The sequence below is a fragment of the Heliangelus exortis genome, chromosome 4, assembly GCF_036169615.1.
Source record: "Heliangelus exortis chromosome 4, bHelExo1.hap1, whole genome shotgun sequence".
Lineage (NCBI taxonomy): Eukaryota > Metazoa > Chordata > Aves > Apodiformes > Trochilidae > Heliangelus > Heliangelus exortis.
The window spans coordinates 27,620,895-27,640,799 of NC_092425.1; the positions used below are offsets into that span (position 1 = coordinate 27,620,895).

The 19,905-nt window shown below is 37.8% G+C and overlaps 1 protein-coding gene across 1 annotated transcript; it reads right to left on the reverse strand.

The window, feature by feature from the left end:
• Nucleotides 1–1,432: 1,432 nt before the first annotated feature.
• Nucleotides 1,433–17,673, reverse strand: LOC139796035 (OCIA domain-containing protein 1-like). Its single transcript, XM_071743584.1, has 8 exons — nucleotides 17,516–17,673; nucleotides 16,643–16,727; nucleotides 13,498–13,551; nucleotides 12,643–12,690; nucleotides 8,547–8,676; nucleotides 6,143–6,348; nucleotides 4,633–4,782; nucleotides 1,433–1,875 (listed from the first exon to the last, which is right to left on the reverse strand). Exons 1-8 carry the CDS (start codon nucleotides 17,564–17,566, stop codon nucleotides 1,838–1,840), a joined length of 762 nt encoding a protein of 253 aa, XP_071599685.1. The 5' UTR covers nucleotides 17,567–17,673; the 3' UTR covers nucleotides 1,433–1,837.
• Between the last annotated feature and the right edge of the window lie 2,232 nt (nucleotides 17,674–19,905).

The following is a 19,905-nucleotide window of genomic DNA, read 5'->3' on the forward strand; positions in this document are numbered from 1 at the left end:
TCTGAGATGATGGGTCCTTTACACAAATAAAAAGCTTGCAGTAGATGCATGCATTAAGACTCCAAAGGAAAATAAAAGATATTATACCCTTATATTATTCTTTTACTTGAGAAAACAGAGTATTATCCCAAAATACAAAGGAATACTTTTATTGGCAAGCTTATTGCTCAACAGTTTATGTCTCCTAGCTGTTGCTATTTCCTCAATGCTGTCAAAGTCTGCTCCTGCATTTTATCACTTGGAGACTTCTCATTCATCCAAAATTTTCATTCATTCAAAAGAAAAAGCATTTCTCCTTTTTACAGATGGAAAACCACCACCACAGGAATTTGCTCCAGTTTTATCACCTGAATCTTCAGCTTCCCGTTACAGGCGTAACTCACAACTAAGAAACTTTATGGGTATTTTCATGAAAATCTAATCAGCCTTGGAATAGCACACTGGAAAACACAGCAATGTAATTATGGTGGATGTGTATTTTCCGAATTCTCTCGTCATGGCCATGAAGAGCATCTTCAAAGTTAAATTTCTGATACAACTTCAAGATTATCTGATTAGCACATTCCTTTTTCTAAAGATTTTCTGAAACACATTGGCTCTTTAAGCATTCTCATCTTCCCCTCCTCCTTTCAGCTGATTGCTCTGTATCTCTCCAAAAATAATATTCTAATTCATGCTGCTCTGCAGCTAGTCCACTCAATCAATAAGGCCTTTAAGAATTTTCATATTGGTAGGTAAATTATTTTTCATCTCCCACAAGGATGTCAGGAATGCTTTTATGCTATCAACTTCATCATGTTTTTTGCTCACCAACAGGCAAAATCCCAAAATAAACACAATGTTGTGAGATGAAACAGCACAGATGAGAATGCCTAATGGAAGGTAACATTTTGATGGAGGCAGAGTGGGTGATGCAAACATTAGGAAATACTCTTCAGTGCTTTTACCAGTGTAGGTCTTTTCATACAGGTAATAACAATGCAATATCCCATTGATCCAGACTGATTCTCCATAAACACGGGATTTTTTTGTCATGGCATGCATAAACTGAGAAATAAGGCTAAATACACAAAGCCCCTTATTAGCACTCAAGATACCATTCAAACTTTGTTAAAAGTTTTTCAGGTTTAACCTTCTGCACCTTACATATAGCTGCTTTAAATATCAGCATTTTCATTTGATCATTTTCTTCCGAAATTACTGTCTTAGAAGATCCAGCATGAGCAAGTCAGAATACGGGTCTAAAGATAAAGCTGGCACCATGAAGACAGTTTTGAAAAACACTTAAATATGCCTACTTATGTGTTTGGCTAAATTCCTCAGCCCTTTTTTTCCTGAATAGTTCACAGTATTATTTCAAACATTACTGACCAAGCATGACAACAATTTGATGTTTCCAACATTCCCCTTCCAGACAAAACAAAGTGAGAGGTTAGTTCTACAGGTAACTTTTAATGCAAGCCTTGAAAATTTGAGAAGATTCTGATGTTTTTCACTTCCCAATACACGTGATTGCATTAATTTACACATATTTTTACCTTTTGCTATACATTTGTATTAATTACTGCCAGTTACCCTTTTCATTCTTAAACAGCACAAATGCTTTACAGTCATGACACTTCAGAATAGTCTCACTTGCCATTAATGCAAAATTAAAAAAATTAAGCTTAAATACTTTTTTTTTTTCTTAAATCTTCTGGCAACTCAGGATTCTTTCCTCATTTATAAATAGCTGTGCCTGACAGAACACACCAAAGGTGCTGATACTCATGACTAATCTAGATGAAGTTCAAGTTCGCTGACAGGAGATCGTTTTTTTCAGTTCTTCATTTGGCTCTTACTCATCCCAGGCATCTCCGTATTTATTTACTTTAACTAAAGAAAAGAAGAAAAAGTAGTCACATATGACTTAATTTAACTGCAAAAGTTTATCTTATACAGTGCTGAAAAGTATGATGAAATACATTACCATTTTAAGAGGGGAGTGGGGAAGAGTGTCAGTTGCAGCACAACAGACACCTAAAGCTACATTCTAATAAACGGGGAGATTTTATTAATCATTATTTTGTAGTGAACTAATATCCAGTTGAGAGGCCTACTGTGCTAATTTCTGCTCTGCAGAATTTGTGATTACTTTGAAAGAAATGTAACATGGATTAAGCAATGACAATTGGAGGAAACAGGCAAGGAATGTTACAATAAATAATGTGGCTACGTAATCTAGTTACGTGCTCAACTGGATGGATAGAGGATACTTAAAAACACATTCAAAGACAAACAAGCAAAAATTAGTAATCCCTACTAGGAAGCTACTCAGCCATTACTATTTGGCAGCTTCCTTTAGTACAGGAGTGAGTCAGAGAGGTAAGAAAAAAAAATAAACAGGGTACTGGTTTTAACAAATTTATTCAGAAGTATGTCTGCCTAACTGAACAATGACCAGAAAGTGAAAAGATGCTCTCTTCAAAGTGAACTGCAAAGTAGTCTGTATCTGACTGCTATCACTGACAGGGTACAGGAGGGATCTATACAATCCAGTAGGAATGCTGACACTAGTCAGGTACCCCTTTATAAATCTACTTGCAGATTAATTACCAGACCCACTGTTTATTAATACCTCTCTACCGTAGCACCTGTGGAACAGAAGAGAATGTATGGTCCTTGATTCAGTGAGACATCAGCAAACATAGCATGAGGCACTGACAAATCTCTTTTAAGCTAATTGGCATTGCAGTAAGGTACAACGAGAAGCTCTCTCAAAGAAGAATTTGATTTCCACTTCTATTAACCATGGCAGCTGAGCAGGCTGCCCTTATTCCTTGAGAAACGGCCCAGTCCTGATTGTGATGCAAATACATATTTGTATGGCTACGACGAATGAAGATGGCACCAGGAGATGGAAGTCAGGGACTGCTTAAAAACAGGTACAGACATGGTTAGTTTTCCCTTATGTCCTTGAACAGAGGGCAGAAACTACCATCTCCTATTTGCTGGTCTGGATCCTATGCCATAGAGGTAAGGGGATGAACAATAGTGTTATGCCTCAGGACATATGAGTAGGCATACAACAATTAACAACAATTAACATGTCCAGTGTGACATAAACCAGATCTTAGCCCACAACCAACATCAGTAGAACCCCTGAACTGTATATGTAAATGTGCTTCCACTCATAAAATATTTCTGAACTTTTGTATTCCCTCCTTACTCTTTCCTTAAACATATGAAGAGATACCACTAGAAATTTATTTACAAATCTCATGCATTGCTCTGTGTGGTTGTATTCTCAAAGCCTGAGATACACCCTCATATACATGAGATTCATATCTCACATATATGATACAACCATAAAATGGAACACAGAAACACAGCAGAAAGGATGCCATATTCAATCAGCATTTTACAGAGGTCTTTTATAGACCTCAAATAACTAAAAATAAAACAACAACGAATACATTTCATTGTTTGCACAGTGCTGTTTAAGATTTCTTTGTATGGTTGTCAAGTGACATGTCTAGGCTTTCTATTTGTGGAAAACTCTCTTGAAAAAGCAATGTGTGAATCAGTGGTCAGATGACAGAATTTAGAAGCAATTGGAAACTACAGCTTCAATAGTTTTTTAATGTCATATTTGGTATAGTCACGTAATAAGAGAAAAAAGTTTTCATCCCTGAAATAACAAATTTAAATCATTACCCAGTAATTTTTATTTTAAGACCATGCAGATCTGTCCAAAGACATTATCTGAAGCAAGTAATTGACAAGCATGAAATAGACTGCCACTCTTCAGCAACACCATTCCAAAGCTTACTCTTACTGTTTCAGAACTTTCTGCATCAATATACTTTTCTGTACCTATTACCACCTGTTATGTTTGGTAGGAGATATCAGCTGTTCCTGCATTTCTTGTTATGATGTGATTGACATGCCTGAACACTGCACACAAACCCAAAAGATTCAAGCTCACTAGCCCAGCAGTGTTAAAAGGTAAAGATTCTTCTGACTAATCGTTTCCACAGGTGTCACACTAAATACAAAAGTACTAAACAGAGCAAGCAATTATAAATTGCTTCTGAGTTTCCTTTTTAAAAAACTTGAATCTGAGAGTTGACTAAGTGGCATCTTACACTCCTGGATGTTGCATTCTTACTTTTCTGTGTAAAGTTTTGTTTTTCACTGTAAAAACAAATCTCAATATTGCTGCCAAACACTGTTTCCTTCCTTTGAGTTTTAATGTAGAAAAAGAGCTTCTACAAACAATGCCTCTATAGAAATCCTCTAATTCCACCTGAAACAATTCATAAAAACAAATACCTCCCTCTTTAAAACCATCAACCACGTGCTCTATTTTGAGAGAACAATGCTATCTAAAACACACACCCCCCTCCACAGCTAAAACTCTTCAGTACAGCTCTAAGCTCTGAGAATTCTTGGTTAAAAGAGGTTGCATGATGAATTCAATAAAGGAAAAGTTACCAGATTTTCAGTCTGGCCATAGGGACCACATCATATATGAGATACCTGCAGGTACTGTAAAAATAAACTGCTTAAAGGGCAAGCTGAATTAAGCCATTTTAAAAGTTACTGCAAACACATGAATTTGCTTTATATTTCCGTAAACCAGAGTATTACCTTCCTTAACTGGTTTTTCCTCTGAAAACCTGCTTGGAGTTCCTGTCTTTGGTGGTTGCACTACTTCATATGTCTCTCTGTGCTTATTCCTTAATTCCTCATATGTGATGCCTTTTTTTTTACGACTTTCTTCTGGAATTGGAGCAGGAGCTGAAAACAAAACAAACACCAAAATACTAGAAATGGTATCACAAATAAAAAATTAGTTACAACCTATTCTAGAATGCCAGTTAATTACAACTCAGTCCCAAATGAAAAGGAGCATGACAGCTGCAATTCTAAATGCAACTGAGAATGTGTGTGGTCTTTAACCATTTATCCTTTTCATTTTGTCAAACTGCTTAGGAAAATGGGCACTTAACTCCTTTTCTTCATTTTATCCAACAGAAATCCTAATCACCATGTGTTATTGATGGATAAAATAGTTCTGGTCACTTTATGTAAAACTTATGATAAACATACATTTCATAAAAATATGATTTCATGAGAGAAATCTAAGCAAGGCTCAAGGGTTTGCATTCAGGCTTTAAATTCTGCTTTTAAAGAATTAGGACTACATTCATCTTATGTCACCTGATCATCATCTTATCCTCTCATCTGAATTTATAATGCAAAATCTTTGTTCTATAAATCAGATTCTACCAACTATTGATATTTGTGTTGAAGTTTAATTACAATTTCCTGGACACATTTATATCTGATATTTTATCTGACTAAAACCAAGTTGCACAAATGGGCTTTCTTGTGAAATAAAACCTTTTCCATTAAGGAGTTAAAAAAATCCAAACAAATTCAAAGTACAAAACTTAGCATTTCACAGTAACTTCCTCCTTTGTGTACCAGAGAGACCTGAACTCAGAATCGAGTTTCCCCTGCAATAGCTGAGACAGTGTTCATACTGGAAGGAGGGGAACAGCTGCACAGAACAGGACTTGAAAAACATTTTAGCTCTCTGTGAGAGAGCTCTCAGCTGTTGCTGGACAGAACACAATTTGCATTCAGGTCTCAGAAGATCCAAATGTTTGTCACAGTATAAAAAACAGTTCAGTATAATCGAATTATAGTAGTACACAGTACCACTGCTGGTGAAAATTAAGTAACCTGAGAAAGGCTAGCAGACAAATAGCAGAGACTATGGGATACTTAGGGCAGTAAAAGGATGGCACATTCAACTTGATTTCAATCAAAAAGAACTTCAGGATGAGGTTTTTGCAGGTTTAATCTCACAACAAACAAAACTTTTAAGTTAATTTACCATCTTTACTTGCAATTAGAGCTACAAAACATACCCCCCCCAACTTAGTTTACAGTTAGAATACAAAATAATACATATTATTATTACCTTCTGTAAAAAGAGTTCTGGAACCTTCAAGCTGTTTCATTCAAAAAACACTATATAGTACCATGTATATTTGCATGGGATGAAAATACATAGTTTAATAAGAGAAGTATCTAAGAGAAAAGCAAGAGTCATTGTACTACAAACTGCTCATATTAAGACAAAACTCACCTTCCACAGTGTAATCAGTAATTCCTGTAGGTGAAGATTCATTCAGGGAAGCACTGAATGGAACAGGTTCATAACTTGAGAGGCCTCTATCTGTTGAACTATAATCATCTGAATAGCTAGGAGAAACTGGGAATCCAGCTCTTGGTGAAGATTCAGTAAAGGACTGAGAAGGCATGTCTGAAAATTCAGATTTCCGACTGGAACGGCTGGAAAGTAATAGAATTAAATAGTAAATACAGAAACACTAATGTTAAAAATAGAACTGTAAGACTAACAGTATGTGCTGCTCAAGAAAACACTCTTTCATTTTAAATGTTTTGAAAAAAAGTTTAAGGTGTTTGTGTTTTTATTTTACATTGCAAAGATCTATATAGTCACTTCTCCAATACTTTTCCCTTCCTCCCAGAAACTTATCTTATACTGTAAATCTCCAGAAGAGAATACAAAAAACCCAATGTATTTTTCACTTGACAGGACAAAATGGTAATCCCTTCTTCCAGGGAGTCTTCAGAGAGAAAAACATCAGACACAAATAGTTCTGGGTGTGCCCACGTACCCAGTGTTATTGCTGGCCCAGCATTAAACCATGACACAGTGGTAGCATGAACTACAGTTATTTTTAAAGGCCTTTTTGGAAGAATTTGCATTTGGAAACCCTTCATCATTAGAAGCTGTTGCAATTGTTCAGTACACAACAGCAGAAGAAATAATTCAGAGCTATCATGGGGAATTAAATGATGAAGGTTTATTGAGTTGCTGAATTCAGCATAAGCATCGACTAATTTTCTCTTAAAATAATATATATAATATATAACATATTATATATTATGTGTATAATAAGATCATAAGGTCATGCTGGAAACTGTATGCCTGCTATTCTACAGCATTTGCTACATACTCCAAATGACCCCACAATGACAGAACATTATAAATTCAGACCTTCTTTATCAAGAATGCCACCACTTGGTGCCACTAGAATGTCTCTAGAGTATTTATGAACCTTCTACTTTAAATTTCTGCTTAGCTGTACTTTTAGTTTCATATGAAAAACATTTGCAATTAGTCTTTATTTTCAGAATAAACATACAGACCTAAGCCATTCTGTTGCCTCAATTGTATTTTTTAAAGTACATGAAAACACAGCTTTAAAGAAACAATCTTTTAGCTCCCTATCTATTTCTAACTATGAATCAGACCTGCCAAAATGCATTAATTAGAAAGATATACAATGCAAATATAATAATTTCTGTTACTAGCTTAAATAGTAGCATGTATAGACAGTAATGCAATTTCAATGAATTAATTATGCAACCAAGAAGAAAAAAAATGGAATTTATCACTTAGGAAACTTTACAGACACAAAAATACGGGTTATTGAAGGTTGAAAGGGCTTAATGGTGCAGCAGATGATGGCATTTCAACATCCTCTTACCTAGAGTAAACACAGTTAATGATCATGACAACTAATCAGAAACTGGAGGGGGGATGAGGGGACAAGTATAGCTCCACTTCAGCTGAATTTACACAGTAAGCATATGAAGTGGTAATTCCTAAAATTACGTTTGATGTCATAAAAATGTAAGCATTTCAGAATAAAGATAAATCTTGCAGACAAAACTACCATAGAACTGAAAGCAAGAATTTAATCAAGCTCTTTATGAACATTTAACAAATCTTCTATGCATATGCATAGGAGTACTACTCACTATCCAAATGCTATTCTCCCAGTTTGCAAGGGTTTAAATGAGATATTCTGAAATTAGTTTGCAAGTTTCTACCACTTGAGGTAGAAAACATTTTGGAACAAAACAGGAAATAGTTTTAAGAACCTGATGAGTTTCTCATATGTACAGCATAATGCTGTTACAGATGTAAAGGATTTAAACAAACAGCAGTAAGCTTGACCACCATGCTTCTTCCTGCACTTATATTGTTTACTGAGCTCTTTCCTTTGATAAAGACTGAAATCATTTCCACCCTCTTCCTACTTCAATCAAACTAAACTATGGGAAAAAAATTCCAGAACGTAACACTATTTTATTTCAGATAACTCAGTTTACTTCTAAACTAAGGAGGCAACTTCTGCTGTCACACTACTGTAAGCGAATTCTACAGGAAAATATAGTCTTAATTTACAAGGAACACATTTTGCTAAGTATTATGCTTATTTTTCTGCTCCTCAAAGTGATGAGTTGTATGTAAAGAGCTCAAAACATGCGTTTTGTAGCTGGCCAACTGATAGAGATAACAGCTTCCTGAAAGTGGTAATCTGGGCTAATACAGGAAAGAGGGAAGGTGTAGCTCTGAGGTCTTTGAAAGATGCAAATGTAGCCTTGATCTGTTAATGTTCCAAATGTCCTATTCAAGAATATGTTTTAAATTTAAAAGAGAATTAAAGTCTTACTGATGTGAGCTATGTCTTTGAGCTTGCCGCAGAACATCTCCTATCGGGGAATCCTTCAGCTTCCTGAATTTCTCGCTACAGATTGGCAAGTAGGATATCTTTCCAGCCAGGTATCCACACATTCCAGCAACTTTTTAAAAGAAAAAAAGATAGTTTTACATGATGTATCATAACATTCAACATAGTTTTAAAATAATAATTTTAAATAAATTACACAGTATCTTGAACCAAATAAAATCCCCAGTTTAGGTCTAAAGAAACCATGCAGGAATCATCTCTGCTTCTTTTGCAGACAAAGGGTACCAAACTCATCAGATGATTTCAGCTCATACTTGAATGAAAGGTGACCAAAAAAGAGAAAATAACTACTATCATTTTTCCCCAAGATGCAGACACAACAAGTAATTATCAAGATAAAGAAACAGACAGGAATAAACAAAGGTCATAAATTCTGCTCATTTCATCCATCAGTGCAGTCATATCTTGAAAAGGCTTTCGCTAGTAGTATGAAGAGAAATCTACATAAATTTAGGATTAGGCTCAGAATCTTCTGAAGAGTATTCTATGATATGGTTCCTGGAGGGCCAGCAACTGACTTAGCTGAACCTTCACAATCTCTAGGCAAATGCTTTCAATTTTGTGCTTGAGATATTTTCATCTGCTAGACAGAACGTAAGAATAAATGATCACAATACTTCTTTCTGGACTTAAAACTGATGATTTCTATCAACTGGTCCATCAAGTTTTATGCATGGGTCAAACAAAGTATTAAGAAGCATGAAGGATTCAATGGCAATAAAGTTTTGTTGTTGACTTTGTAGGAGAAAAGGGCTAGATCCCTCTTACATATACCAGTATTTTCTAAATACAAAGACTAAAAACTCTCAATCATCTTTAAGCCAGGAAAGAGTTAATTACTAGTAACATTAATCCTCTGAGCTCCTCACACTGTTGATTAAGGTTGCCTAGGAATCAATATAAAAGTGGATTTTATCCTACCTTGCTGCATTGGTACTGAAAGTGTGATTCCTATTCTAGCATCTGTATTTTCAAAAGGAGGTCAAAAATCCTTTTCCAATGGAAAAGAGAAAGCCAGACATAACTATGAGTCAAGTTTACAAATGAGAAATTTAAGGGTTTAAGTGTTTAGGGGGTCAAAAACAACAAGACACCTCAGATGCTATAAATACACACAAAGGGAAAAATTGTATGTCCTTAAAAGGAAAAACAGCTAAAGGAATCCAGCTAAATATTTAGCAAAATAAAGCTAAGCAGCAAAGGTGATTAATCTTTGGCATAAACTACAAGCAGCAAGTCTCCTTTTCTTGACACCTTCCAATTAAGAAAAGCAGAAGCATCTCACTTGAAGATGTTTCATCCAAAGTAATTATTGGCTAAAATATCTGATTTCTCTTCTAACAGAATTAATAGCCAAATGATCCACATTTTTGAAGTTAGCACAGTAAATGAGATACTGTTGCTGTCTGCTTCTTCTGTATTCCTTGTGACAAGACCTTGGAGAAGTTGATCAGAGACACATAAAAGAGGCCAGGTCCCACTGCAGGCTAAGAGGAAGTAGGACATACAGATAGATCCTACTCCTCTTTGCCAAAGGGGGGTAGAGGACCTGTGCTGCATTGAAGGGGATGCTGTCAATGTAGTGTAGCAGTCACAACTAACTCTAAGTTCCATTAGAATGTCAGACTGCCTAGAAGACTACTGAGAGAAGTTATGAGTAATTCCTGTAGGCAGAAAAACATCCTGGAAGCTGAAAATTCCTACCTAGAGTATGAGACACCTCTCAACTCCCAGATAAAACCAGGGAAAGATGCAAGCTGGAGACTAAAAAAAACACCTGATTCAACTAGGTTGGTTAGATATACAAGATCAATTACTGTAATCATGCACGGGTACTCTTCAAAAAAAAGATCTACAAGTGACACACACCATTATCAAAACCAGACTATTGCAATCAATATATGCAGACACAGTCTGCTCAGATCAGTGACAGCAGAAAACCAAAACCTGTCTTGAATTGTCTAATTACTGTTTAACATAAGCTAGCTATGATCTAGCAGCAGTGTCTGGAATTGCATATGCTTTTCTTTCAGGGCACATGAAGGTGAAAAAAAAAAACGACCCACAACTGCACTGCTTCCTTTGATCAGATTTAATTCAAGGAGGAATGTGCCTTCAAATGATTAGACATAATTTGGACCTGTAAACCGTCCCTGGCAATAGTTCTCAGGAAGATCCTGTAGATAGGAGGGGCACCTGACCTAAACAATATGAATGAGGATGGAAGGAAAACTGCTTAGCTCAGTCCATTTGCTCTCCAAATATGTCCCAGAAAAATCCCCGTACTTGAACTGCATGAAAATCACACATAGTTATCTACTGAAAAACTACCAAAATGCACACTTTATAGAAATTGTTTCAATATAAAATGAAAGTCTATATGCCTACCAGTGTGCATCAAAAGGGAGAAGCGAGAATTGTTGTTGGCTTCTAACTTAACACCAAGAATAGCTGGCCCATTCCAGCTGCTCCTTATTTTTTTCTTTAAAACTTTATTCTATTGAATAGGAGGAATGTAGCCCTGAACTAGAAATGTGTAGGAGGTATAAAAGAAATAGTATATCTATTATTTACTGGAAATGTCTGTGTTATAACATTGTTTGGCATTCAAAGAAAGCAAGTAGAATTCAGTATAAACAAATGGCTGGCCCAATCTCTCACATTCATTTATCTGGTTAAACAACACTTCCTTCACCACAAATCATGGGTTTTACCCTCTTCCCACTGAAGGAAACTGTAAGAGTAACTGGCTGTATCTGGGCAGATTGGCAAGATGGCAACTTCCTGTTTTACTGTCAAGTGTTACATTGAAAAGGTTAATTTATTAATTTATTTTTTATTATACTTTATCCAAAATCATTCACTTGAAATAGCTTTTTTCCTACAATTGTATATATATAATGCCCAGGGAAATAAGGCACTAAAATAGCATGAATGGGACAAGTGAGATTCATGAATAAAGATCTTAAAATTAGGAAGGGAGGGGTGGGCCTATTCTGGCAAAGTAATTTAAAATAAACAGCATGAGATGGTGTAGTTAAGAAATGTAACTAAAAAGTTGCTGACTGAAAGAATCAACTGCAGCAAGGTGAAACTTAATCCTTGGATGTATCAGATCATTTACTCTTATCTGTAGGCCCAGTGGTACCAATTAAAGCATTGATTCTATGATTCTCTAAGTGTCAGATTCTCCACTTAGGACAGTGTAATCCTGGTTATAGATACAAACTGGGTGACAAGAATCTGGAGCCCCACAGAAAGAGATCTAGGGGTTTGGGTTGGTGGCCAAGTTGAGGATCAGTCAACAGGGAGCTAAGAGGGCCAACACCATGTCCTAAGGTGGATCAAGCACAGTACAGCCAGCTGGTTGTCTGCACTGGTGCAGTCCCACCTGAAGTACAATGTGCAGTTGTGGGCACCTCAATATAAGAAAGACATCAAACTTAAAAGTGTGTCTAGAGAAGGGCCACCAAAATGGTGAAAGATCTTGAGAGCAGGACTCTCAAGGGCAAAAGGAGCAGCTAAGATCACTTGGATTGTTTAGCTTGGAGAAGAGAAGGCTGAAGGGTGACCTCATTGCAGTCTACAACTTCTTCAATGGGGAGGGTGGAGGGCAAGGTGCTGATCACCTCTCTCCAGTGAGCACCAATGGGATACAAGGAAATGGAATGGAGCTGTGTCAGGGGGAGTTCAGATTGGACATTAGGAAAAGGTTCTTCAATAGAAGAAGTTGGTTGGTCACTGAACTGGGTTCCCTAGCAAAGTGGTCACACAGTTCAAGGAGTGACTGGATAATGCTCTTAGTCATATAGTTTAGTTCTAGGTTGCCACACAGGGTGTTGGACCTAATGATCCTCTTGGGTCCCTTCCACCTTGAGACAGTCTACAATTTTGTAATTTTTATAGAGTGGAATCATGGTGAATCAGCCAGCTAGTCTACTGGGGATTAGGTCTGCATAACAGACTCCAGAACCTAAGCCACAAATACAAGCTGCATTTATATGTAGCTTTTACTTACATGCCACTTTTGAAAAAGAGCTTAATCTTGAGGCATCTCTTAGAACACCTGAAAAGAAGGACCACAGTAATTAGTAATAAGTTATTAATAAAGCTGAAAAACATAATCTGTAGTTACATTTGTAGGTAGCAGGTTACTCTTTCACAATTAACATTGAAGAAAATTTAAGATAACCTAATATCTCAATTCCTCACAAAATTATAAAGATCTAAGACTTACTCCCTTAATTGTATGACATAAAGGGTTACTCTACACTATAGAATATATTGTCTCATAATGACTGAGACACTGCATTTGTCAAACAACATAAAATGAGTGTGCCACTGCCCTTCTGAGATACCTGCACTGCTCTGCAGCACAGCTGGAGAGGTCACAGTGCAAAGTGTTGCCATTCCCAATAGGTCTCCCTCCAACCCTGATGGAGTAGCAGTATTAAACACCACCCAGGAAGGCTGGCAGCAAAAGCCCCTGGCTTTTTTTTTTCTTTTTTATACTGGTTGGAAACAGAAGTGCTGAGGTACTAAAAGGCTGACTCCTGCTCTTACCTCTGCTGTCAGAGTGGTTCCAAATTGGTTTGGAACCATATTTGTTTATCAATATGGTGACAGGTGCTTTATATATATAAATATAAATTAGATATATATACACATACATATATATATGTATGTGTGTATATATATATAAAGTGAATTTTGGTTTGTTCCTTCTTTAGTTTTAGGAATTAGAAGTCATGCAGCAGAAGAGTCTGAACTTTTAAACTGCATGCAGATTAGATATTATAGTAACTTTATTAACAGCAGAAATATATTTTATCTGAGCAAATCCATAGTAACCCAAAGAATATTTATATTTTACCTTTCCTGATTAAGAAACTGGTAGCAAGCATGCTCACTGCAGCCAAAGGAAAAGCTGTGAAGAAGAAAAGTTGCTTAAAATACGATTTTTCAGTACTCTCAACCACATTTAACAAAGTATGTATTAAAATCAGAGTTGCTAGACCTTACTAAGCTCATTTGTATAAGAATATATATTAATAATTAACAAACTTTTTATAGATTCTGAAACATTCCCAATTCCAGCTATTAAGACCTACTATAAATTATGGAGTACTGGTTAATAAAGCCATCCTGTCTTCATTAGATTTCATGCTTCCTAAAATACAAAAGCCAATGCCAGATGGGATAAAGCTCTAAGGACAAGATTCCAGGCCTAGATACCTCTGCTTACAGCATCAAGATGCAGAACCTTAAAACAGAGAAGCAAACACAGTTCCTCAAGACAGGAAGGCAAACTAGATAGAGGCCAGTGCCTCAAAAAATGTTTTTATAACCAAAAATCGTGACTTTAACATAAGAGCTTTGGAAAAAGTCTAACTCTTGCAGAGAAATAAACTACATTGATTAAAATTAGCTAAGCTGTTTTATTCACCAGCAAATTAAAGAACGAGGCAGCTTTTTCTGTAGTTTATAGATCAAACTCTACAATTCAGGGATAGGAATGCAGAGAAGATAAACAAGGAACAGCATTACTGCCTTTTGCAATCAGCTTAATAGTTCATGTCAATTTTTATCACATTGAAAGAGTTCCAGTGGCAAGAGACATTTGAAGATGGCAAGAAACAAAAGAAACATTTATTTCAAGCAGTAATAATTTTTATATTGAGATTAACTCTGAAACTACTCATAAAGACCATCACGCCTACACAATATCCAGTGACGCTGAAATACTGAACAGGACAGAACATTAAGTTAATTACACTGTAGACTTAGATGTGTCATAATGAAATTACATATTAAGCCAGTCTGAAATTGCACCTGTTACAAAAAGGTTCAGTGCCTTTCACTTAACCTAGGGGATAAATTTTTGCAACAGCACTAGATGGTTACAGTAAATCCGTATCTGAAAATAAATTATATATTTTAGAATTTGGACAGCACAGTGTTAAAATATACTTTGCAAACCAGCAGCTCATTCCTTCACAAATTCTGATGGTTCTAAACCAAAGAGGATTCCAACCAGCATTTTGTAGCAATTATGACAGGATGTCACTTTTAAGAAAAAGTATTTGCTCCATGGTTCACAAGCAAGATGACACCTACAAATACATCTGATTTTGTTAGCAAGATTAAAAACGAAAAGGATAAAATCATAGAATGTGATGTGAATTTTTACAGTATTAGAATTAATATGATATGATAATGTGATTAAAAATTAGTAATTCCAGTCAGGCATATATTATTTATGAAATTATTAGAAAGTGTTTCTGAAATAGAAGCTGTCAACAGAAACTACTGCAAAACAGAGAGTCTTTAAGAACTGGTAAAAATTTACTACATCTTGAAATTTGAAGAAACAAACTGAGAATACATTAATTTTGAGTAGTACCTGTGAATAACAAGAACTAATACCAGGATGTCAGAGCAATCTCAAAGGCAGGCCATGCATCTTGTAAAGGAGCAATTCAAACAACATTTAATACAGTGAATACAGCAATCTTGGTAAATGTAGCAAAGAACAGTGAAACAAAGACAGGAGACCCAGAAAACAGTGATGGGCTTTAAGGTTTCCCAGTGAGTAGCAGCACAGTACACAACTACTGGGAAAAAAAAAAGGTATCTCAGTTACTGCTGTAGCTCCTCCCTACAATGAAATTACTGCAGAAACTAATTTGGGGCTTTGCAATAATACCTTCATGTTGTTTCTTCAGAATCTGTATAAAGATGAACAGGGCAGTAAATTATGTTGGAAATCAAGAACTCACAGCAGAATGCCACAAGAACAATAATCTCCCTCCTGTCTTCCAGGACAGAGATTATCAGTAAACCATAACCAGTCATCATCCTCCTATTTATGAACCTTGTGGGAGAACAGTGAACAGTACAGCCTGGAATTGTTCTCCCACAGAACCTGACTCTTTTCACTTAGAAAAATATAAGGAAATCAGATAGATTTTGGCAAACAAGCTAAAGGTTTTCAGCCATTTGAATAAAAATGGAAGAGGAGAACGCAAAAGCAATGGAAAAAGATAAAGCAGAACTTTGAATCAATTAATTCAAAATAATAATGCCTTAGAAGCTGTCCCTTAAAGTATGGGCCGCCAGCAGAAGTCAGAGTTCCAGAGTGCTAAATTTAGCAAATCAGTTGCTAAATTGTTCATCTGTCCTGGATTCTGCTAAACCACCTATCAGCATCAGGAGTCATCTACTACTGTGTGATAAAATAGTGGGTAACAACCACATCAGAAGGCTTAGTCAAACCTCTTGACCAGGTGTATAAAACCCAGGTATTTCTTGAATCTTTGGATTAAAAAAACAATGTTAGGGAGTAATGCCATAGAGTCTCAATGTTTTGTGAGGAAAAAAAGCCCAGCATAACCTCGGTGTTTCAAGTTAATGAGGCAAAAAATATTCTGTGAAAACAGTATTTATTATTCCTGTATACTAGCTGTAGTCCAGAAGTCATTGCTGACTGCAGAATCATGCTCAGAATCTTAGCCTTTTTTTTTTTTTTTACAGGGGAAAAAAGCGACAAACATCTGATCATGCATAGAGACAGAAATTTTCTCCAAAAATTCAACTGAGCAACTATTCATATATTGTTCTTGTCACAAGCAACAGTTCTGAGCTAAACTATTTTTCATCTGAAAGATGACAAATATTGAAAATAAAAATGCATAAATAGTGAAAAAGAATATTCAGATACAAAATCATGAGACTCCATTGATTGTATCTATATTCAGATTTCGAGCAGGCATATTAGTAAGTATAACTCTTACAAAATATGTTGCACCTTTTACAAAATTCCTGTCCTGCGAACTTTGGATAAATGTAAATCCTACATGGATTAACACTTAACTGGAATGCAACTTTAGACCATGTGAAGCTTGTTAATGAACTGTTGTGGTGTACTGAATCGGGCTTTCCTTCCTTAATCCTCAGATAACAACAAAAACTATGGGTGGAAGGAAAGCAATCCAAGTTTACCCGCAAACTGAACTTACCTCTGTACCGGGCACTCTCTTCAGCACATTCCTTGAGGAGTCGTTTTTCCTCCTCTGTCGGCACATAAGGCTTAGGTACTTCCCTCTTAATGAGGAAATGAATTAGAAAAAAAAAATGAGTGAAATAAAAGTTTGTGGGCTTTTTAAATTAAGTTTTGTTTAAATCTCGCACCTTGTAGTGCCTGCACTTTCACACAGCTATATTTAAGGAACTGGTACCTTTTGTCTATAAATGTCATGTGAAATACAGCATTAAAAAAATCCAATGCGTCTAAAAAACACACGGAAAGTATTTTGTTCACACCCAGATCCCAGGCCAGTCCACTCCTTTTTTCTTCAGGAAAACCTACTTTGGTCCTTGCAACCAGCCTACCAAAATGATGAACCCTGACAGCTCATTTAGATCCCTTTAAAAAATATTTGTCGGGGGTCTGGCTACACAGTGCGTGTTGCTCGTTTGCATGCACATGCTTGGTGACAGCTGGCCAGACGTTCTGCCAGCAGGTGAGAAGTTTCTCCTCGAGGTGTTTTCCCTCAGCTGCGGGGAAAAGCGTGCGGCCAGATCGCCAACCGGCAGCAGGGCAGACGTGCGACGGTACCCCCGGTACCGGATTGAACACCTCCTACCGGGACCCCCCTCCATGAAATGCCTCAAGGACACAACCCCCGCCCCTCCGGAGGCCGCCAGGGAGCTCAGAGCAGGGGCGGGAGAGAAGCTGATAGGAACCCCCGCTCCCTCCCGCCTCCCCGCCCCGCGGAGGGCGTGTGCAGGCCGCGATCCTGCCGCTTCACCCTCCGCACAAACCGCCCCAAGCCCCCGCTAAGCGCTCCCGCACAGCTCTGGCGGTTGCCTACAGGCGAACGAACAAATACCTCGGCCGGATCGCCGACCTCCCCGCCGCCGGGACCCTGCCCGGCCTCCATGGCAGGGCGGGGAGGGCAGTGCGAACGACGCTTGACCCGGAAGCCGATGGGCGGTGGTTCGTCCCGGTGGCTCCGTGCGCATGCGTGGAAAGGCCGCACCGGGGAGCGCTGGGCCCCGCCCGGCGGCCCGGGGCGACCGCCCCGGGCCGCCGGGCGGGGCCCAGCGCTCCCCGGTAAAGGGGGTACGGGTTTGGTTTGCGCGGCGAACGCTCTGTAGAGCTCTGACTTGGGCCCCGCCGCCGTTGAACTTTGAGCTGCGGATAAGGGCCGTGTGTTTGTTTGCTCAGGTGTTTCCTCCCTGGGAAAGTCGGGTGAGGGCGGTGGGTTTGGTGTTAGCAGCTGAGGAGCTCAAGGCATTCATTGCAGGCGTTTCCTTCCTCTGCTTTATCGTTTCCTGCCTGCTTAAGGGGTGCCACCCTCTAATGCATTTCAGGGCGAGCACTGCTTCGCAAGTGGTCAGTCAGTCCCCTTAAAGGTAATCCTCGCAGGGTTGGGTTTGGTTTGCGCAGCGTTAATGTGTGAGTTGGTGCTTCTTGGCTTTGTAACTGGTTTTGATGAGCAATAACAAAAAGCTTTTATCTCTCTGTGCCTAGCTTGAACACGAGGATATTACCTATACATATGTTAGCTAGCTGCTATAGGCACAGGTCCAGAATTGTTTAAAAGATAGGCTACCTGTTGCTTAAAAAAACGTTTGCTTGAATTAGGACCAAGCAAGAACCTGGTAGACAGCGGCCTGAACTTGAAAGTGGTAGAGGTTTGGTGGCTGGTGTTGTATTTAAGGGGGAGATTTGGATTCTCTGTGCATGCCCCCTCTTCATGTTGTTGAAATGGCAGCAGTAGCGGATGCCTGCAGTTTATTAGGAAAAAACAAAGAGATGGTGCTGATAGCATATGCTGTTTTCTTGTAAACATTCAGTACTATGGCTAGAATTCACCATCTCCTGATCTGCCTCTACTTGCCTGGAATGCACCACTCCCTGTCAGCCTTTCCTGGACTGAGCCATTGTCTCTTTGCCCTAGAATTCAAGTGAAGAGGCTTAAATTGCTGCTGTATAAAAAAGTCCATTCCTGAAGACAGGGGAGGGAATGTTTTAGAGATTGCAGGTGTCAGAAGTTAGTAAGCAGTGTAGATGAATGATGTGAAATGTCTTCAATTTGGGAATGCAACTATAAAATTAACACTGTGAGCATGTGAAAGACCTAGGGCAAATGGAGCACAGAGTGTGTTTGAATAGGTTTGGCTCCTGGAGGGGAGAGCTGCATCAAGAAAGCTGTAGAGGATGAGTTTGCAGGTGCTGGATTCTTGAAATAAGCTGGAAGGCTAGAATGAGAAACTATGTACTGTGGCATTCTTAATTCATAGCTTTCATCATACAATAAAGAAGTTTCTAATTTCCATGAGATGGCTCCACCTGATAATGTAGATTACCTCCAACTTTAATGTCTGCCAATCACCTGGGCCCACCCTAATGCAGCACTCTTCAGCACACCAACATCAATTAGGCACACTGTTAATTGGAAAGCAGAAGGTTTTTGCCTCATCTGCAAAACAAAGTCACTGGTGAATATTCAGAACTCCTGAAGTTGGAGCCAGCTGTGTGTAGACTGTCAAGTGGTTTAAAAGCTTATCTTTGGGATAAATTCTTCATCCCCTTGTTCAGCAGTTAGTTAGGCTTTACATAGATCCACTGCAAAACAAAGAGTTGGCTTAAGAAATAGATTTAGTTTAGTGATGTTGCATATGACATAACTGAAACAAGTAAATTACCGAAAGGGCTGTAGTACAACCTCATCTGGTAAGTCACCAATAATAAGGAAAGTCACCAAAACAAGTACTGGAAGTTTGTGCTCGAATACATGGATACATTGCTGGAATGGTGATTTTTTTGGTTGGTTGGTTGATTGGTTTCCTGGTTTTGTTTTCTGTGGTTTTTTGGTGGTTTTTTTTTTTTTTTTGTTTTGTTTTTTTTTTTTTTTGTTTTGTTTTTTTTTTTTTTTGTTTTGTTTTGTTTTGTTTTGTTTTGTTTTTTTTTGTTTTTGTTTTGTTTTGTTTGTTGTTTGTTTTTTTTTTTGTTTGTTTTTTTGTTTGTTTTTTCTTGACACTCTGGACAGCAGAGTAAAACAAAGCAGCTGAGAGCTGCTGATTTTTCAGTAGCTGCCAAGAGTTAACAGGACTGTATTTGGAAAAATCACTCTCTCCCTAATGAAGAAATAGCAGCGCTTCATACCAAAAAAGAGCACTGTTGTAACTACTACATCTGGTGGCAAACAAAGAATCAGTTATTTGCCTGAAGCATTATGGCATATCAGCAAGAACCCAGAGTGGGTGTCTTTGT